At 41.6% G+C, this 22512-nt stretch overlaps 1 protein-coding gene across 1 annotated transcript in view; it reads right to left on the bottom strand.

The window, feature by feature from the left end:
• Nucleotides 1-22512, bottom strand: part of Ltn1 (listerin E3 ubiquitin protein ligase 1) — a 65952-nt gene that overhangs the window by 7178 nt on the left and 36262 nt on the right. The window contains exons 20-27 of the mRNA XM_038344342.2: nt 20671-20806; nt 20195-20339; nt 18700-18913; nt 18085-18322; nt 16743-16817; nt 13651-13837; nt 2413-2584; nt 902-1122 (exon numbers count right to left, since the gene is read on the bottom strand). Of these exons, the coding sequence (XP_038200270.1) occupies nt 902-1122; nt 2413-2584; nt 13651-13837; nt 16743-16817; nt 18085-18322; nt 18700-18913; nt 20195-20339; nt 20671-20806 (1388 nt within the window). The remainder of the gene's footprint in view (nt 1-901; nt 1123-2412; nt 2585-13650; nt 13838-16742; nt 16818-18084; nt 18323-18699; nt 18914-20194; nt 20340-20670; nt 20807-22512) is intronic.

Below are 22512 nucleotides of genomic sequence, written 5' to 3'. Positions count from 1 at the left end.
CTTTAGGTCCCCATAAGATTATCAGTGCCCCTAATCAGCAAGAAGTAGCCTAAGAAACTACATCCACATTCCCAAAAAATGGACTATGGATATTTTTCTTTGTTTAGAGTACTGGTTACAAGTTGTTATGGATAATGGTAGAAAGAAAGCTAAACAAAGGAGATTAGATTCAGAGTCCTTGTTTTAAAAGGGCGGGGGAGTGCTGTGGGAAAATGGGCTTTTATCCTGTCACTTGTATTATTTTTAATAAAACACTGATTGGCCAGTAGCCAGTCAGGAAGTAGAGGTGGGGCAACGGGAACAGGAGAGTTCTGGGAAGAGGAAAGGTGAGTCTGCAGTCATCACCCAGACATAGAGGATGCAGATTAGAATGCCTTGCTGATGAAAGATACCAAGCCACACAAGCAACACAGACAAGAATAATGGGCTAATGTAAGATGTAAGAATTAGTTAATAAGGGGGCCGGAGAGATGGCTCAGAGGTTAAGAGCATTGCCTGCTCTTCCGAAGGTCCTGAGTTCAATTCCCAGCAACCACATGGTGGCTCACAACCATCTGTAATGAAGTCTGAGTCCTATGCCCTCTTCTGGCCTGCAGGCATACACATAGAAAGAATATTGTATACATAATAAATAAATAAAATATTAAAAAAAAGAATTAGTTAATAAGAAGCCTGAACTAACAGGTCAACCAGTTTATAATTAATGCATTCCTCTGTGTGTTTCTTTGGAACTAAACAGATGCGGGACAGGGCATCTGTTTCCTTTCTTGACACAAAGGAATTAGAAAATAAGGTAGATAATTTCTATAAATTCTGAATCAAAGGTTACACTTGTGATGACATAAGCAATCAAAGATATCAAAAGTATTTGTTTTCTGGAAAAAGTTAAGACAATACTAACCGTCATGCCACTGAATAGCTGTGTACTTGTTTGTACAGAAGATATTTCTTGAAAAGAAAGAACACTACTGACATACTTGCTTGTGAATCTATCTACAATATTGAAAACCCGCTTCTCACTGCTATTCCACCAGAGCCTAACCATGGCAGGCAGGTCTTTTAGAGTCATATGGTAGACTGAGCACGCCAGGTGTGGGATGTGGTACGGGAGAGTTGCTGTTCCTGAGGAAAAACAAACTCCAGTTAGTGATATGTACTTCTCACCTAGAAGAGCAGACTAACAATACAGTCCTTAGCAAGCCACCATCACTCAACAGAGAAAGACCCCAACTCAGAGAGTGTTAATATCCTCCCACACACCCCACAGGAATCACATCAGTGACGAGACTTAAGAGTGAAAACCCCACAGACACAGAAAAGTCTAGAAATAACATCCTATGTTTCACACAAAAGACCACAAATGAAATGAGACAAGCATTTTTTAAAAAGAATCAGTTAAGGTTGTTGGGTTTTTTTCCTTTTCCTTTTTTAATTATAAAAGTAAGTTGCAGCTGGGCAGTGGTGGCACATACCTTTCATCTTAGCACTCAGGAGGCAGAGGTAGGCTGATCTGTGAGTTCAAGGCCAGCCTGGGCTACAGAGTGAGTTCCAGGACAGTCAAGGCTGTTAGACTGAGAAACTGTCTTTAAAAACAAAAACAAACAACCCAGGATCCCAGGATCTGAACAGACAGCTTAATGGTTAAGAGCATTTCTACACTCTGCAGAGGAACTAGATTCCCAGCAGGCAGATGGCAGCTCACAACTGTCTGTAATTCTAGTTCTAGGGAACAGACACCCTCTTCTGGCCTTTATGGACAGAAACATGGTACAGATGCATGCAGGCAAAAAAACTCATACAGATAAAATAAAAATAAGCCTCCGTTAAAAAAAAAAAAAAAGAAAAGGAAAAGGAACACCCAATCTTCCCACCATGTGGTGCACCATCAGATAAAGGGGTTTTGGCAGTTCTTCACAGATAAATTTATAATTATGACAATAGAGCCAGGTGTACTACGTGTCTATGTCCTTAACTAAAACCCAAGTTTCCAGGTGAAGAACACAAACTTCTAACTTAGTTTTATTCCATTAATTAAATATAGCTGAGCATGGTGGTACATGCCTTTAATCCCAGAAGATGCATTTAATCCCAGATGAATTCAAGGCCATCCTGGCCTATAGAATTCCAGACTATAAAAAGCCACAGTGAAACCCTGTCTTCAAAACAAAAACAAAAACAAAAACAAATAAACCTCATACAGAATACTAAACTTCAAAAACAAATGAAATTCTTTACAACCTCATCCATAATATCCAGCAATCTGTCCTATTGGATAAATTTGGAAAATCCTGCATTTCTGCACACGCAGAGGTATGATTTCCATTGGGGATTATCGTCCATAGCTCCAGGAACTTTAGTACAACTTGGTCTTATCAAGGCTTTAAGAAAGATGCACATGTGTAGACCACTGACCTCTAATACTCAGCTGAAGTTCCTCAGTGAAGAATGTTTTGGGGTCCTTAGTTGATACCTCAATAGCTGTCTCTCCATAAGTAGGATTCTCAGGCATAAGTCTGAACAGATGATAGAGTAATTTATTCAAACTCTTTGTTTTCCTAAGGTACATTGAATACAGAGCACGAAGCTGGTGGAAAGCAAAGAATGAATTAGTAAAGTCAACTAAGCTGAGACAAAAGACAAACTCTAACAGTTACTGTGTTCCATGAGCTGCATCTCAACACAGAGCTCTACTTGTGCTGCAGGGCAGAGGCAGAGCACGACCATGCACTGAGACGGGAGTCTCGTCCCCGGCCCCAACAAAACAGAGAGTGTGCTGGGGGCTCCAGTGCAGGGGCCTCCTACAAAGGATACGCACATCTCTATTTCCAAAGACGACACATGGCACTGCACATTTCCTCATAAACCAGCAGTGCCATTATTAGATGTATGCTTCTAATATTGTTCTCCATCATTTTCCCATCCTTACAGCCAAACTGGTTTGTAGGCTCTATCTGAGCCAAGAATATGTAGATGACTAGCTCACACCCTCCCACACATTTCTTCCACATCAGTCTTTAATCTTGCAAATTCCTGAGTAAAACTAATCTCATTTTCAAGATTAACTTTATATCAAATATTATAGCATTCTTTTAGAACAGAACACATGGAAGAGTAACCCAAAATGTCTTTAATTGTTTACCACCAAAACAGGAAATTCTATATAAAAATATGGATTTATAGCCCCTCTTAAAATTAGGAAAATCTGGCACCCTGGGAGCACCCAGAACTCTGTGTGATTCTCATGTTTCATAACTACTTGTCTCTCAATAGCTCAGCCTGCACTTCCCACATCATCACTGCTCTGGTCTCTGCAACAGTCCCATCAGGACTCCTTTCTTTGTGCCACACAGCTCACAGCACGAGCTCTAAGATCTGCAGCTGGTTCTGTAGGCATGCTGACAAAACACCTTTGCAATGAAGACGTCTAGACACAGAACTGGTGTGGGAGGTCCTTCTGTCTACGTGTTGCTTTTATTGGTTAATGAATGAAGAAGCTACTTTTGTCCAATGACTTAACAGAACATAGCCAGGCTGGAAGATATAGAGAGAGTAGGCAGAGTCAGCGAGACTCCATGAAGTCACCAGAGAAAGATGCAAACTGTTAGCCGGAACCTTGCCAATAGGCCACGAGCCTCAAGGTGAAATATAAAATAATAGAAATTATTATTTTTTAATAATTTAAGATAAAAGAGTAAGCTAGCAATATGTTTAAGCTATTGACCAAACAGTATTGCAAATAATATGGTTTCTGTGTGATTATTTCAAGTCAGGACAGCCGGGAACAAACAAGTGACCTCCTACTACAAAGACCCTTTACAGAGTATTCAAGCTTTACACCACCCAATATGCTAGCACAGGCATTAACATGCCTAAGGGAGCATGGCACATGACTTGTGGTAAGTACCTCTGCTGAAAATTAATCAGGAGAGAGCAATCAAATGAACCCAAATTGTGCGACACAAAAACAAAGGGTTAATTGCTTTTGTAAAGCATCCTGATGTCTAAGCCACATTTTCAAGTAATAAACAGATAAAAGTAAATACAGAGGTCAACGAGATGGCTCACTTTGACAAACCACACCAGCCGACATCCTAAGTGCATTCCCTTCCTGTGTGCTCCATGGTTGATTCCAACACTGCATTAAAAACTGCAGGTGTCAGCCGGAACTTGAGAGGTAGAGTCAAAGTTCAAGAACATCCTTCATGAAATTGAGACCAGCCTTGGCTACATGGAACTGTCTCAAAATACAAACATCAAGGTGTAGTTGGTTATTATCTCCCCCCTCCCTTACTCTTTGGGGGCAGGGGGTGCCACCCAGCTCCCAAATAAATCACACAGAGGCTTATTAGTATTCATAAATGCCCAGCCTTAGCTTGGCTTGTTTCTAGCCAATTTTTCTTAAATTCCCCATCTGCCCTTTGCCTCTGGGCTCTTCCCTTCTCACTCTCACTCTCACTCCGTGACTGGCTGTGTCTGGGTGGCTGGCCACTACCGTCCTCCTTTCCTTGTTCATTTCTTCTTCCCAGATTTATTCTCTCTGCCTGCCAGCCCTGCCTATCCTTGCTCCTGCCTACCTATTGGCTGTTCAAGATCTTTATTAAACAATAAGACATTTTAGGAAGGCAAAGAATTATAGTTTCACAGAGTTAAACAAAAGCAACCAACATAAAAGAATGCAACATATCTTTGCATCATTAAAACAAATGTTCCACAGCATAAATAAATGTAAATAATATCTTAAAATAATATTCCACAACAACAGAGTTACAGAAACAGCTCAATGGTTAAAAGTGTGCGCAGCTCTTCCAGAGGACCTTAGTTTGATTCCCAGCACCATGTCAGGCAGCTCATAACTGCCTGTAACTCTAGTTCCAGAGGCTCTGGGCACCCACCGCTCACTACCACTACATATATACATAATCAAAAATTAAATAAAGCCTTTAAGAAAAATCAGATAAAAATTCTATCTCTGTGGGTGTGATTTGTATGTATTATTGTTGTAACAGTTTGAAAGCCCAGAGATATGCTGGCATATCTCTGTCACCCCAGCACTTGGGAAGGTAAGGCAGAAATACTGTCACACTGCCACAAGCTGTTTAGCCTGGGCTAAACAGGAAGTTCCAAGTCAGTCTGATCTGACTCCTAAGTTCAGAACACCTGCTGCTCTTGCAGATGCAGGGCAGCTCACAGCCTCCAGTCCCTCCAGCTACACAGGACCTGACATTCTATACCCTCGTCTGGTCTCTGAAGGTGTCCACACTTAAAGCTCATACCAACACACAAACATACAGAAATCAACATGTTTAAAACATTGGATAGAAGTGCATGTATTGGAATGATTAATACTGTAAAAACGGCCATCCTGGTATAAGCAGTCTACAGATTCAACACAATCTCCATCAAAATTCTAACACAATCCCAGAAATTGATAAGTTGATAAATTGATAAATAAAGATCTTCAACTTCATGTTGAAAAACAAACAAACAAACAAACAAACAAACAAACAAACAAAAAACTGAGAATAGCTAAGGCCATCCCAAATAATAAAAGAACTGCTGCACAAATCACCATCCCAGAGTTCAAGTTTATCATAGAGCTATTGTAATACAAACAGCATGGTATTGGTATAAAAATAGATATGTCTATCAGTGGAATGGAATTGAAGATCCAGAAAACACTCCACACACCTATGGACACAGATTTTTAATAAAGCAGCCAAAAGTATACACTGGAAGGAAAAAAAAATAGCATCTTCAACAGCCTTGGTCAACCTGATATCTGCATGTAGAATGAAATAGATTCATATCTATCACAATGCAAAAAATTCAACTCCAAATGGATCAAAGACCTTGACAGAAGACCAGATATGCTTAATCTGATAAAAGAGTAAGTAGGGAGCCAGGCAGCAGTGGCACGAGCCTGTAGTCCCAGCATTGGGGAGACAGGGGCAGGTAGATCTCTGTGAGTTCAAGGCCAGCCTGGTCTACAAAGCACAGAGAGTCAGGGCAACACACAAGAGAAACCGTCTCAAAACAAGAGAGAAAGAAGAGAGAGAAAAAATAAATAATGGTTTTGAATTTATTGACACAGAAAAGGGCTTTCTGAACAGTACACTAATAGCACAGGCACTAAGATCAACAATTCATAAATGCATGCAGGATGTTGCGGGATATTTGATCACATTATGTGAAAGGTGCCTTCTGATGACCAATAGCTAAGCAGGAGAGAGTAGGTGGACTTCTGAGAAGAGAAACATAGAGGATAAATCTAGATACATGGGAGACACCAGAGAGACATAGAGGAAACTGGACATACATAATAGAAGAGAGGTAAAAAGACACATGGCAGAACATAGATAAACAGAAATAGGTTAATTTAAGTTATAAGAGCTGGCTGTGAACAAGACTAAGCTAAAGGCCAAGCTTTCATAATTAAGTTTCTTTGTCATTATTTGGAACTGGCGGTCCAAGAACATCTGACAAGAAAGACCTATTATATGGAACCTCATGAAGCTAAAAAGTTTCTGCCCAGCAAATAACACAATCAATCAGGCAAAGTGGAAGAATGGGGAAAAAATCTTTACCAATTATACATCTGATAAAGGGTTAATATCTAGAATATACTTTACAAAACAAAAGGACATCAAGAAACAACCCAGTTTTTTAATATTTATTTATTTATTATGTATACAATATTCTGTCTGTGTGTATGTCTGCAGGCCAGAAGAGGGCACCAGACCTCATTACAGATGGTTGTGAGCCACCATGCGGTTGCTGGGAATTGAACTCAGGACCTTTGGAAGAGCAGGCAATGCTCTTAACCTCTGAGCCATCTCTCCAGCCCCCACAACCCAGTTTTAAAACAGGGAGTTCTCAAAAGATGAAATACAAACGGCTGAGAAACACTTAAAAGAAATGTTCAATATCCTTAGCCATCAGGGAAATGCAAATTAGAGCTATTTTGTGATGTCATCTTACTCATGGTCAGAATGGCTAAGGTCAATAAAATAACAGAATGCCAGTGAGGATGCAGGGAAGAATAAGTGCTACTCATTGCTGGTGGGAGTGCAACCTGTTCAGCCATTTGATCCAGCTACCCACATCTTACTACAGAGACATGTGCTCATCTATGTTCATTGCTGCTCCATTCATAATCATCAGAAATTGGAAACAGCCTAGACGTCCATCAAATGATGAATGCATCAAGAACATATGGGTGCACTTTCACAATGGAATATTATTTGGCTGAAGTTTACAGAAAGATGGTGGAGTCAGAAACAAGTGTCCCGAGTGAGTGACCCAGACCCAAAGAGGCAAACATTGTATGCTTTCTACTGTATGAGAACATTACCTTTTAAGCTTTAGATATGTGTGTTTCAATACAAATAACCAAAAGTTATGTACCTAATAAGTGACCAAGGGAGGAGAATATCTCCCAAGGAAGAGAAAATAAATAGAATATAGTGTTACAGAGAGATAAAGACAAGACTAGAATAGGAGGATTATGGGGAGGGGATGGGAGAGAAGTATAAAGAAATAAATATGGAGAGAGAAAACACTAACAGCCCTTTTGAAAAGTCATATGGAAAACTACTATTTTAGAAGATTCCTAAAACATATACATATATAATAGGAATTTAGATGGAGTAGTTACCATATAAATGGGGAGCGAATGGCCCAACCAGACCTCCAGTGGCAGGAATCGGTTACATTTTCTTGAGTCAAAGGGGTTCCACAGAGCCTCTCAAACAGTATAGGCTATTTCCACAACCTGATGGTAAGGCCCCATCATTGAAGATACGACTTAAGTCAACAAACATGGAGGAATGGAGTCAGTGGCCAACTAGAAGTTTCCCTCCTACTGCATACGGTCCATGGTCCTGGACCTACAACAGCAACCTGCTTCCATGACGTACTATACGATAGTGCCACAAATTCTATGGGAGTAAAACAAACTTTTTTTTTTTTTTTTTAAATTTAAAGCCTACTACCTAAGCTAGAACTGCCTGACACTGCCAAAGTGGCCAAGAACATAAAACTAGAAAGGTCATGGGTAGGCCCAGGAAAAAGGCACTTTTATTCTGCTGAAGGAACATAACGATAAAATGACTCCTAATGACATACTGCTATAATATTAGATCAGTGTATCACTCAGCCCCTGTCAGAGAAGCTCCTTCCTTGTAGTAGATGGTAATTAACAAAGAGATCTACCACTGGGCAATGTGCAGAGTGAGAAACTTCGAGGAACTCAGCCCTAAGGATTCTTTATCAAACACCTCCACTCAAGGCTCAGGCACGTATGTGAAGAGGCAGCAGGAAGACAGTAAAAGCCAGAGGTGACGGATGACTCACAGTGTCATCCAGGCACAGCAGGATACACGTATGGACTCATAGACTGTGACAGTACACACAAGATCTAATCAGGTTCAAACCAAGCCCAGCTCAGAAAAGGGGAAATGGATACAAGAAGCCACTGTGATTGCTACCTGCAGGGAGAGTAAAGTCAGTTCTCTCCTGTAGAGTCACTGTGCATATCTGCTACACTTCAGGGCAGGCCACACAAGACAGACCCCAGGGTTTCCGTGGGGGGGGGGGGGGGAGGGAAGGAAGTAGGGAAGGTATGGGGACAGTTGTGGGAGGGGAAAGAATATGATTAAAATATAATGTCTGTAAAAATTTTTTCTTTTCTCTCTTTTTTTTTTTTTTGGTTTTTCTTTATGTTAGTCCTGGCTGTCCTGGAACTCACACTGTAGACCAGGCTGGCCTCGAACTCACAGAGATCGGTCTGCCTCTGCCTCCTGAGTGCTGGGATTAAAAGTGTGCACCACAACCGCTGGGCACATGTACATTTTTAAAAAAATAACTTATTTATTTTATTTCATGTGCATTGGTGTATTGTCTGCATGTATGTCTATGTGAGGGTCTCAGGTCCTCTGGAACTGGAATTGGACAGTTGTAAGCTGCCATGTGGGTGCCAGGAATTGAATCCTGGTCCTCTGGAAGAGTAGTCAGTGCTCTTTACCAAGAAGCCATCTCTCCAACCCAACTCGTAAATTTAAAAAATAAATAAATAAGAAAAAATAAAATAGAAAAGGAAGTTTATCATTCATTATCAATGACCAAAATAAAAACATGACTATGACCAAAAAAATCCTCCTTTGGGGTTGATGATGCAAGAAAAATGAAAATTTATCCTCACAAAAAGACATACACATGAGTCTCTGACAACAATATTTAACGACAGCCCAGAAGTGGCAATATCCTAAATGCTTATCAACAGAACAAAATGTGGTACCACATACAGCAGAACACTGTCCAGCCAGACATGGTGGTCCACATGAATTCAAGCCTGGCTACACAGGGAACCAACCCAGGCAACTTAATGAGATGTGCTATGGAGCCACTGGGGGAGGAAGAAGCTGGGGGATGACTGCTAGGAGCCACAGTATGGACTGGGTGCTAAGCTCTGAGGATAACGGCAGCTTCCTAACTGCAACTAATCTAACACATGAAGTCCGTACTCCACACAGGGGAATGTCACTATAAAGCTACGAAACGTGTACGGGAATGGTCCATGACACCCCATGAATCTGTAACTGTTATGTTTTGATGCATCTGTTAAAATAACATACTTCTAACAAATGGGGTAAAATGCACATGGGGTTGTTTCCACTTCAGTCTAATGTGCTAAGGGTTTTTTGAGAAGGTAAGATAACCCACGATTACATTACATTTTTTTTTAGATTTATTTATTTATTATGTATACAACATTCTGCTCGATGTATGCCTGCACGCCAGAGGAGGGCGCCAGATCTCAGTACAGATGGTTATGAGCCACAATGTGGTTGCTGGGAATTAAACTCAGGACCTCTGGAAGAGCAGCCAGTGTTCTTAACCTCTGAGCCATCTCTCCAGCCCCCTACATTACATTTTTTTAAACACTCTCGATTCATTTCAGAATTCAGCTCATTGGAATAATCTATTGTGTCACTCTGACCATTCCCATTTCAGGCTCAATAGGAAATGCTAGTCATGCACAGGACCTGCACGGGTCTGCACCAGATAGGGTCCTAGAGCTAGAAGTTGGCGCACACACACACACACACACACACACCCTAACCCAGAAGCTATTTCCAATTGATAACCACATGCAAATGAAAAAATTACTTTTCTCTAACAAAGTCCCACTGAAGAAACAAACTGCTCTTAAGGGCAGGTCCCATGCCAGCAGGAAATAACCAACAGAAATGAACTCTGTGGCATCTTTGGAGGGTTTGTGTTTGTTTTTTGTCTCATAATGTTAAGTCAGGGCACTCTGTTGTTGCTGTTTGTTTTTTGCTTTTTTTTCTTTTTCTACTTTGCAGGTCCTTTGTGTATATATTATGGGTTCCAGTTTTCAGATTTTACTGGGATTCCTGCGTGTGTAAATATGTGTACATGTTTCTTGTTTTTTTCCTCTGGCCTTTTCTTGCTTGCTTTGTCCTATTCTAATTTGGCTTTGATCTCTCTTATTTTATTTATCATTCCTTCCATGCCTGTTTGTTTTCTAAGGAAAAACAGAAAGGGTGTGGATCAGATGGGAGGGGATATAGGGAGGGGTGGGAAGCAGTAGAGGAAGGGAGACTATAATCAGCATATATTATAAAAAAATTATTTTCAAGACAAAAAAATACTGCTGTTTCTGGGCCCATGGTACACACCTTTAATCCCAGTATTTTCAAGAAGAGGCAGGCAACTCTTGTGTTCCAAGCCACAGATGCACAGAAGACCTTGTCTTAAAAAGGAAAAGCTTCTGTGCAGTCTTCTAGAGTTCCTGCCTCTACCTTGAAATAAAAGTTGTGCCTCAGGACCACTTTCCAGGTATAGGGCAACTGGTGACTTTAAGGGGACAGATTTCACCGGGATGTGGTGGCGCATGCCTTTAATCCCAGCACTCAGAAAAAAGAGGCAGGTGAATTTCTGTGAGTTCAAGGCCAGCCTGGTCTACAGAGTGAGTTCCAGGGCAGTTAAGGCTACACAGAGAAAGCCTATCTTGGGGGGGTTGGGGGAGTACACAAATGATTTCATACACACCAAACTGAATTTGCTGTCATTTTTTTTTTGGACATCAACAATATTTTTGGAACATATCTAAACGTTCCACAAGAGACAGCATCAGTAAATAATAACAGCATAAGATCTAACCCTAAAAGCAGGCTGGACAAGAATAAAATATTCTGTTTAGTAATAAGACCAATGTTGCCCCTGGTGTGATCTTCCCCTAAAATACACAAATATAAGAATATACAAACTTGCCAGGCAGTGGCGGTGCTTAGTCTTTAATCCCAGCACTCGGAGGCAGGTGAATCTGAGTTCAAGGCCAGCCTGGTCTACAGGGCGAGTTCCAGGACAGCCAGGACTGTTACATAGAGAAACCCTGTTTCAAAAAACCAAACAAACAAACAAAAAAAGAAAAAGTTGGCCAGGCTGTAGTGGTGCACATTTTTAATCCCAGCACTCTGAGGTAGAGACAGGCAAAAATCCCTGAGTATTCTAGGACAGCCTAATCTACAAAATGAGTTCCAGGACAGCAAAGGCTATACAGAGAGGCCCTATTTCAAAAACAAAAACAAGCCGGGCGGTGGTGGCGCACGCCTTTAATCCCAGCACTCGGGAGGCAGAGACAGGTGAATCTCTGAGTTCGAGGCCAGCCTGGTCTACAAGAGCTAGTTCCAGGACAGGCTCTAGAAACTACAGGGAAACCCTGTCTCGAAAAAAAAAAAAAAAAAAAAAATCAAAAACAAAAACAAAAAAGACAAAAAAGGTAAAAAGTGTACAAACTAATAAATTTGCACTAAGACATGGGTATAAACAATAACAAAGTATAATTTAAGAATTCAGAAAAGAATGTCAAAGGCAGTTACGTACACTTTGAACAAGAAGCCCTCAGCTGAGTGTTTTGAGCTGATGCTAACAGAAGACAAGGCGGATTAAACCAGTCTGACACTGAGATGAAAGCGAACACCTTTAACCCCAGCACTCAGGGGCCTGAGGCAGGATAAAGATTACGGATCACAACTGACAAAAAGAGGAGCTTTTGTTGTCTGCTTATTCTTAGATAAAGTGTGAGTGTCCCTAAAGAAATAAAAGGTAAAACTGTACAGGATAGCACACACCTAAGCTAGACTTGGAGAGGCTGAGGCAGCAGATCTGAGTGGAAGTCCAGTCTGGACTACACAATGAGATTCTACCTGAAGAGTGAAAGAAGGAAAGAGGATGACAGAGGCAGAGACGCAGGAAAACGAGGGGGTGAAGACTGCCATCTCTCTTCTGAAATGTGAGCTAACAGCGACATCTAGTGGCCGATGCAGTAACTGACTATTATTAGGCTATTTTCACTGGACTCAAGTTTGGACACAGGGGCCATACAGCTCATGACACCGGGCAGCCTTTCGAAGCCTGTGGTTGTCAGTGATGTAGCAAGTAAATCTTTATGGTAAGACGGTGGTTTCCAAGCTGGGCGGTGGTGGTGCACACTTTAATCCCAGCACTCGGGAGGCAGTGGCGGACAGATCTCTGAATTCAAGGCCAGCTTGGTCTACAGAGTGAGTTCTAAAACAGCCTGGGCTACAAAGAGAAACCCTGTCTTGAAAAACAAACAAACAAATGAGATGGTGGCTTCTAGAACTGCAAGACCTAATTCCAATTCTCTAAAATCACTGTTAGTACAAAGTCAAATCATAAAAGGATCTTTTCCTAAAGTATAGAAATTAGCTGATTGCATTCTGTTAGGAGAAAAAAAAATGGTCCACACCCATTTCCAAGATTTCGGGGGGTGGGGGGGAGACTGCATGCATTTGGAAGAGTAAGGAAGTAGCAACAGGGGGCTGAAGAGATGGCACTGGAGTTAAGAGCACTGACTGCTGATGTGGGAGGGTCTTCTGTTTTAATAAATAAACTGCCTGGCCCATTTGATTGGCCAGCCGTTAGGTGGGTGGAGTAGACAGAACAGGAAGAAGGAAGTGAGGTAGATGGCTCAGTCAGATGCCACACCTCTCCTAAGTTAGGCACACTGTCGTGCCTCTCCTCAGTGAGACACGATGAAGCTCCAGCCCAAGATGGACGTACGCTAGAATCTTTCCGGTAGGACACCACTTCGTGGTGCTACACAGATTATTAGAAATGGGTTAAAGCAAGATGTGAGTAAGAGGCTGAAATAATGGGCCAGGCAGTATTTAAAAGAATACAGTTTATGTGTTGTTATTTCGAGGTATAAGCTAGACGGTGGCCGGGAGCTGGGCAGGATGAAAAGCAGGCCTGCCCGCAGCACCTCACTACAGAAGACTGCTCTTCTAAAGGACCTACATTTAATTCCCAGCACCCACATGGCTGCTAACAACTGCCTGTAACTCCAGTTCCAGGGAATCCAACACCCTTACAGACATACAGGTCTGTTGGTGCAGGCAAAACACCAACGCACATAAAAATATTTTTTAAAAAAAAAAGTAGCAACAATTTTGACCGCAGGCGTATGACCCTGGCTGGACAGGGTTTGATTAAAACGTAGGGCATCCCCACTTTGAGAAAGACATGTCAGCATAACAGTCCAAAGTTGTCACATGGTTATTTCATAGCACCCCACCACTCCAAAGATGCCCTGGTTCTGTTTACCTGAGATGATGCAGCTTTGAAGAAAGTGAGTATTAGTTTCCACGTAAGGAGGTATCCCAGAACATAGCAGAAATCCTCGCTCAGCGGCTTAATGGTAATGATCTGCCCCACAGGGACACAGCCCAGGACATTCTCCAGCAGGTCCTCTTGAGTGCTAAGAAGAGACATCAGTGCCGCCGGCGGAGACCTGGAGACAACGACCACACAGGACCATTTACTTGTCTCGCAACAATTTACTTAAAAACTTCAAGCATTAAAAAGAAAATCCCCTATTTTCCAAAAACCTGTTCCTATGCTATAAAAACAGACACTAGAGGTCAACACCTGATCACAGCTGCAGAAAACTCCTACCCAGCTTTCTGCTATGTAAGAAAACACGTTGTGTGGACAGAGAAGCACTTGGTCCAGGCAGAAGCGGGTCAGGGAACCGTTGGGCTTTGTGTCTTACCAATGGGAGGAGGAGGGCTGAGCTTCACCTTACTGTCCACTTCCGTTTCCTACTGTCTGCTCACTTTGCAATTGGAACACGTCAAAAATCATCACAATTTATCCGATCCTTTTCATTTTAATCAGAGCATCTCTCTCTGAGAAGCTTGACATGCCCATTAATTCACAGCATAGGTCACTGTCTTTATGGGATCACCTCACTCAGTACCATTCTCATGTGAACTCAGGGTCTTCAAACTCTTCCCCACAGCCCTCTAGCCGGGTTCTTTCATTTTGTGCAAGTTTCCCCTGAGGGCTTCCTGCTGCTAGCTCATGAGCCTAGACTTAATCCAAGTTTCTGCCATCTCATGGACCAAACATTCCTATTCTTGTCATTGCTATCTTACAAATATCAGGTCTGAAGTCGCTTTCCATACTACCATCCAATACTGCTATTTAACTTTTGGGATGGTTCCACCTCAGCTCGCTTCTTTTGTGCTTTACCTCCTGTAGAATCAGCAGGCCTAAACCCTTAATGATTCCATCTTCTCAGGCTATGTGTGGCATATGCATGCGTTTGCCCAGATCATATACATGTGGAGGCCAACAGAGAACATCAGGTTTCTTCCTTTATCACTTCAGACAAGGTCTCCTCACTAAACCCGACACTTGACACTCACTGTTTAGGCTACTCAGGCTGGCAGTAATCCCTGGGCACCTGCCTGTCTCTGACCACCCCCCCCCCCTCAATCTTGAGTTAACAGGCACATCTGGCCATGCCTGGCTTTTAAGCAGGTAGTGGGGATTTCAACTGGGGTGCTCATGCTTCATGGAATGGGTTGTTACCTACTGACCCAGTTCCCTAGCCCAATAATACCATTTCTAACACCACTTCTTATCCTGCTCCTTAACTACTGTTCTAGCTTCTTCCACTATATCCTCCCTGCTTTGTACAGAATAGTTCGTTTTGACTCCCACTGAACAAATGAGAACTACTTGAGAGCTTGCTACAGTCCAGGAAGCATTCTGGGTGAGATGGGAGGTGGAGCAGGAACAGAAATTCTTTCTCTCATAGAGTTTGTTGAATAACTGAATAAAACAGCGTCACACACCATTTCCCATGTTCATCTGAGCAGTCACACTTTGGTGTCTTTGCCCAGTGTTTCTTCTGTGTCCTGCAATGTCAGCATGCTGTCTACCCTGCTTCCTAGTACCTGACACACACTATACAGTCTACCACAGCGCAGCAGCATCCACTAGATTGCAAGCCCCTTATAGCTGGACTTTCCTCTAGGCTGCCAGCTCACAAAAAACGACATGGAGACTTATTATTAACTATGAAAGCTCAGCCTATAGCTTAGGCTTTTTCCCAACTAGCTCTGATAACTTAATCTGTTTCTATTAATCTACATTCTGCCATGTGGCTCAGTTACCTCTCCTCTGTACTGTATGTCCAACTTCAGTGTCTCGCTGTGTCTCCCCACCTTTCTTCTTCCCAGAGTTCCTCTCTCTCCCAGAAGTCCCACCTATTCTCTCCTGCCTACCTATTGGCCATTCAGCTTTTTATTAAACCAATCACAATGACACATCTTCACACAGGGTAAACAAATACTCCACAACAGCCCTTACCAAAAACAATGTGCTTACTATACATTGTACTTACCCCTCTGCACTTAAATTCTGTGAACAAAACAGGACTCAACAGATACCTGAACTACCTCACTATTTCCACAGCTACCACATAGCCAAGGAAAGTTTTTATGAACTGGAGCACACAGAACTATGTTCCACAGCAATTAAGAGAGAAAGTATGGGGTCTGGGGATATGGCTCAATAGTTAAGAGCACTGTATGCTATTGCAGAGGACTGAGATTTGAGTCCTGGCACCCACATGGCAACTCACAATCATCTATTAACTTCAGTTCCAGGAGGACCCTCTTTTGCCCTCCGAGGGCACTGATATATATAGAGAGAAAGCACCCATTCATGTAAAATTACTTTTTTTGTTTTTTTGGTTGGTTGGTTTTTTAAGACAGGGTTTCTCTGTAGCTTTGGAGCCTGTCCTGGAACTAGCTCTTGTAGACCAGGTTGGCCCTGAACTCACAGAGATCCTCATGCCTCTGCCTCCCAAGTGCTGGGATTAAAAGTGTGCCACGTGGCATAAAATTATTTTAAAAATAAAGAGAAAGTAGTTAACATGAACTTAGGATTTCATTTGCCCTATGGAACTTCCAAAACTTATGCATACAGAATTAGTACAAATTCTGAAGTCAGAGGTTTTTTGAACTTCTTTATAAGAATCTGGCAAGACAAATTATAAGAGGAAAGTGGGACTGGGGTGACTCAGTGCGCAAAGCACTTACTACACAAGCTTAGGGACCTGAGTTTAGGTCCCAGAGCTCATGAAACGCTCTATGTAGCAGCACATTTCTTTAGTCCCAGCCCCTATAGAGCAAGATGGGAGGTAAAGACAGGAGAGTCCCCAGTGTCTGGTGGCCAACTAGCAGGGCAAACTGAGGCAGCAAACAGGAGACTATCACAGACAAGACAGAAAGTGAGGACCAATGCTCAGCATTTCCCTGTAACCTACACACATACAACACAGTACTCGGTAAGCACACACTCAAAAAAAATGAAATGAAAGCAAACAAGGCAAAAAGTCTTACAAAGCAGGTTCTTCCTCTTCATCTCCATATGATTTCAGATTATCCTGGTCATACTGCGGGAATTCAGGCATCAGTCTGAGAAGCAGAACATCGTTTTTAAACACTTTTTAACAAATTATCTATTGTTAACTTGTGCTTTAGACCAACAAGACATACTATGTGGTGAGTTTATCTTTCAATAATTCTTTTCCAAAATAACCACTTATGGCCAAGATTATATAAATATGAATTACACAGGAACAAAAATGATAAAGTCAAAAACTTGTCCTTCCTATTACTATTCAGTCTCTTTTCATTTTTAATTTTCTTTCTTTTTTTTTTTGGTTTTTTGAGACAGGGTTTCTCCATAGCTTTGGAACCTGTCCTGTATTGGAGCTCACTCTTATAGGCCAGGCTGGCCTTGAACTCAAAGGGACACACCTGCCTCTGCCTCCCAAATGCTGGGATTAAAGGCATGCACCACCACCACCCGGCCATCATTTAATTGTTTTAAAGATTAAAAAAGTACAAGTCAGGCTCTCAGCGTGATCGCCGCCATCATGGACGTGAGTCACATGCAGCCCATCAAGCTGGCTATGGTAACCAAGGTGCTGGACAGGACTGGTTCGCAGGAGCAGTGCATACAGGAGAGCCACAAGGATGACCCCAGTTAAGACCCTAAGCAATAGAGGAGAAGGTGCCCGAACTGGCCTTGCCCTGTAGTCAGACTGATGAATATCTTAAATGTCACCACAGAACCTTCGGTTTCTGGAAACAGAGGCAGAGACCTGCAGCAGAGCACTGGATTGAGCTCCCAAAGTCCAGTTGAAGAGGTGGAGGAATGAGAATACGAGCAAAGAGGTCAAGACCATTCTGGGTACACCCACTGAAACAGTTTACCTGAGCTAATGGGAGCTCACCAACTCCAGCTGGACAAGGAAGGAAAGAGCAAAGATCCAAACTAGTCCCTCTGAATGTGGGTGACAGTTGTATGGCTGGGGTAGACTGTGGGATGTTTATTCCTTCTGCTTGTACTGGTTTTTGGGGAACCTATTCTGTTTGGATGGATACCTTTCTCAGTCTTGATATAGTAGGGAGGGCCTTGGACCTTCCCCAAAGCAATGTGCTTTACCCTCTCTGAGGAGTGGATGGGCGAGGGTTAGGTGGAGGGAATGAGTGGGAACTAGGATTGGTATGTAAAATGAAAAGATAGTTTGTTTTCTTTTAAAATAAAATAAAGTGGAAAAACTGTAGAAAAAAGTACAAGTCAGCAGTTGAAAGGTGGCTCAGTGAATAAAAAAGCAAATGCAATACGCAGCATGTTTTAGAGACTAAAATGGTCATTCGATTGAAGCTGCCTTACTTGTAGAGCATGTGATAAGCGGCAATTTGCACAGGTCTGGCTCTGAAGAGAAGCAGTGGGGTCAAAGTATTTAGCAAGGTCTGGAGGTGCTCTGGCAGGTTTGTCTTCTGGCCGGCCAACAATTTCACAGGGAGCTTGTGACTCAGCAGCTGGTCCTTCGAGATGTATGTCAGTGCTTCACACATGGGCTTCAGCATTGCGTTCTGAAAGGACGTTTCAGATAGGTCTTTCTTCTCTCCTGACAGCAAAATGAAGAAACATACATCTCAAACACAGTAGCATAAGTGTGCTGATCAAATCAAACATCGTTTATGAAAACTAGATACAACATTCAGAAAAGACCTGACAGTTGAGGGTAACAATTATGATTTCATTGCCCTCAACTGTTATAATGGTCTCTACTGCATGCCTTTTAAAGGGGTTCTAGCCATATATTATGCTCAATTATGTATCTTAACCTGCAGTGGTCTCTGGATACCAAGCCCTCTTCCCCTGGGTCTGCACCATGAAGCATCGGCATGGAAGCTGATGGATCCAATCCTCCGAGAATCCACGCTTATTTAAATTCTTCAAGTCACTCTGGTAGGTATCATTATTATGCCCCTTTGCACTTACCTACAGCAGTCACCAAAAGCGGTAAGAGCAAACTGTGGATGCCTTTAGAAAAAAACTCTTTCCACTCGCTGATTAGATTTACAGGAAGATTGCCAACAGTATCTGGAGTTACTGAGTCAAAAAAGGCACTGAGATCACAGGCCAGATCAAAGCTGACACAGGCAAACAGTTGCACAAGTGGAACAGAATACAACGCCTGGTTCTCACTGGTTGTCTAAGGAAACAATAGAGATGAAACAGATAAGCGGGCTGCTACCAGAACACCACAAATAATACAGGACAGAGGAAGAAGGAAGAGAGGTGGAGGAGGAAGAGAGGGAAGAAGAGGAAGAGGAGAATGTAGTTGCTGAAGCATAGTTCAAAAGAAATTCATGTATATTTACATCAAAACAGCTTTCAAAATTAAATACCAGTAAATTAACAATTAATAATTTATTCTGAAATGAACTTTTTAAACCTGTAAAGTATAGAAGGAGATAGTATCTTCATTTGCCAAGTATAATACATTAACTACACATGCTTTAGAGCTCTACAAATCAAACATTAAATTATCTTAGAATAAAGAAGTTTAGGATGAGATGGGAGCTATTTTTTTTGGGGGGGGGGCCTCCAGACAGGGTTTCTCTGTAGCTTTGGAGCCTGTCCTGGAACTAGCTCTTGTAGACCAGGCTGGCCTCAAACCAGCCTGATCCTCCTGCCGCTGCCTCCTGAGTGCTGGGATTAAAGGTATGCGCCACCACCACCCAGCTGGGAGCTAAATTCTTAACTCATACACCTGGTAACCAGGCAAAGCAGATTCAGACTATATCAGGCCTGACATTGCAGACCTCACAAATTACTATTTTTCTAGTTGCTTTGGTTCATGAAAAGAACACAAATTCCCTGCTCAATATTCTCTTTTATCTTTTATAAATTTTATGAAATTTTATAAAATTTGTAAAATATAAACAATTTATAAATTATAACTTACAAATAGGTTATAATTGTAAATAATTTATAAAATATAGTTTATTTAAATTTATAAATTATAAAACAAACTTATGTTTTTTACAAATTACTTTGCTCATATGTCACATCAAAATAATCACACCCAGCTGAGCAGTGATGGTGCACGCCTTTAATCTCAGCATTGAGGAGTAAGAGGCAGGTGATTTGAGTTCGAGGCCAGGCTCAGAGAGAGAGAGAGAGAGAGAGAGAGAGAGAGACCCCAAACAATAAAACAGACAAACAAAAAAGCTTGCCATGATAAAACTGAACCTGAAAAGGCTGTATTACAAATACTAAATTAAAACAAGTTAAGGGAAGATTTTAAATACAAACCGGAGATCTGACACCTGGAACTCACAAAACCGCTATCCTTTTTCTGGCTTATCTAGTAATACCTAGTTCAGGAACATCTACAAAGTATTTTAAATATTTTCTTCACAAAGGAATCAATTACAACCATGATTTACACTACAAAGTAAAGAGTTGGTGACACTTGCAGTCAATTTACCTCCAGCCAAGCCAGCATGGAGCACATGATGAAGTCCCATTCACTCTCCGCTAGAGGGTGTGTGCAATACTTCAGAAACAAGGAAAGGAAGCGCATGATTTCTATGTTTATACCAAGGACCTCCGGACTTGCTTCTGATAGATTACTGTGATAAAGGCAAAGACATTCAATTAGGAAGTATTCCATTTTAATCCAGGTATGCATAAATGATATTTTAAATATTCACTAGAATTTTGTTAAGTCAAAAAAATTGTAAATATAAGCCAGGTGGTGCATGCCTTTAACCCCAGTACTCAGGAGGCAGGGGCAGTGGATCTCTGTGAGTTCCAGGTCAACCTGGTCTACAGAGCAAGTTCCAGGACAGCCAGGATTGTTACACAGAGAAAGTCTGCCTCGAAAAACCAAAAAAAAAAAAAAAATTGTACTATAAAATCTGGGCCCACATTTCATATGGGAGAAAATAAAGTATTACCTACCAACTGAAAAGAAAAATGTCTTCATGCTGTTCCTTCCAGCTTATTATAATTTTTAATATACCATGCAAGAGCTGTTTATCATCTACGCTTCTGGTTTGCAGGCAAGAATTGAAAATAGCAAGATGTCCAAAAGCCCCTAAAGGAAATTTCAGAATGAAAAGGAAAATATATTTAAACAATGTCTATAAACAGAAGCCACTTTGGAAAGCTAATAATGTAATGGACAAGTTGCTAATTCTAAAAAGCTTGAGCCTGGCCTAATACAGACTCCTGCAATCCAGCACTTCGGAGGTGGAGGCAGGAGGATGCGACGTCCAGACAAGCCTGGCCTACACAACACATCTATTTAAAAGGTATTATAGTAAAGAGTCCACAAATGACCTCTGCAATGCTATGGCAGAAGTGTGTCTCCATGCCCACCCTGCATGTAGTCCAGAACAGGGAATGATAAGGGAAGGCGAAAGGAATGCATTGCACTGAACTTTACACTGGCCTTTTCTATTTTTCTATATATATATTTTTTTTTTTTTTTTTTTTTTTTAAATATTTTATTTATTTATATGTATACAATATTCTGTCTGTGTATGCCTGCAGGCCAGAAGAGGGCACCAGACCCCATTACAGATGGTTGTGAGCCACCATGTGGTTGCTGGGAATTGAACTCAGGACCTCTGGAAGAGCAGGCAATGCTCTTAACCTCTGAGCCATCTCTCCAGCCCCTTTTCTATATATATTTTAAAAGCCAAAATCTTTCTTGAGCAGTGACCAGTTTAACTCTAAAAAGAGCTATGTGAGTAAGGCCGCCTCACTCAGCTCATCAGCTTCTCTCCTAAGGAGCCTACTATTTCCTTTTTTTTTTTCTTTGAGACAAGGTTTCTCTGTGTAGTTTTGGAGCCTGTCCTGAAACTAGCTCTGTAGATTAGGCTGGCCTCAAACTCAGAGAGATCCACCTGCCTCTGCCTTCTGAATGTTGAGATTAAAGGCATGAGCCACCACCACCCGGGAGAACCCTACAATTTCAAAACCCACCTTCTTATCCAACATCTTTTGTTCCCAACTTTACGTTAAATGTCAGCTAAATGGAACTATCTCCACTTATTTGCTTCTGTGTGCCAGAAAGGCTCTTTCCAACATACATACATGGTCAAACATGAACCTTCAACACATTATTCAAGGTATTTCTTTTTATAAAGCTGACACTGATACTGGAAACAATGGCAACTCCCTCCTTTCTGCCATTTCCCTTGCAGTATGCAGTGCTCCGCTACAAGCAGTTACAGCAGGATGTAACATGACCTGTTTCTCTACAACAGGAACTGCAGAGAAATGCTTATTAAATCCATAAATACATGAGCTAACACAGTGCAGAGTTCACAAACGTTCAAATACTATAAAAACTTTTCTTGTACCTTTATATATTCAATCATGAGTTGACTAGGGAGAAAAGAGACATGGCTTTAAGAAGCTGTATGGGTGGAAGAGCGGGCTATGGCCGCTCAGTGGTGTCTACTTGTCTTGCATGCAGAAAGTCCTAGATACCCAGTACCACATGAAAAACAGCCACATCTGGAAAATAAATGATTATAGGGTTCTTCTGGATAGACATTTTCCCATAAGGCTCTAGCATTCCTGTTCCAAAAAGAGGCAATAGTCACTCTTCCAGGTATTCATCCTAACAATTATCACTTGGCTGGTAACAAAACTATAAGGTGGAAATACTTATTTATATTTGAAGAACGAGCTCAAATATACTTTGCCACTTGTACCTTTGGTTTTACATATTAAGAAACTCTTAATCAAGCTCAAGAAATGATTAAAATGATATATTACCCAGCAACTAAC

Source organism: Arvicola amphibius, chromosome 10, assembly GCF_903992535.2.
Source record: "Arvicola amphibius chromosome 10, mArvAmp1.2, whole genome shotgun sequence".
NCBI lineage: Eukaryota > Metazoa > Chordata > Mammalia > Rodentia > Cricetidae > Arvicola > Arvicola amphibius.
The sequence above is the reverse complement of the archived record's forward strand: the minus strand, read 5'-3'. Positions and strand labels throughout refer to the sequence as shown.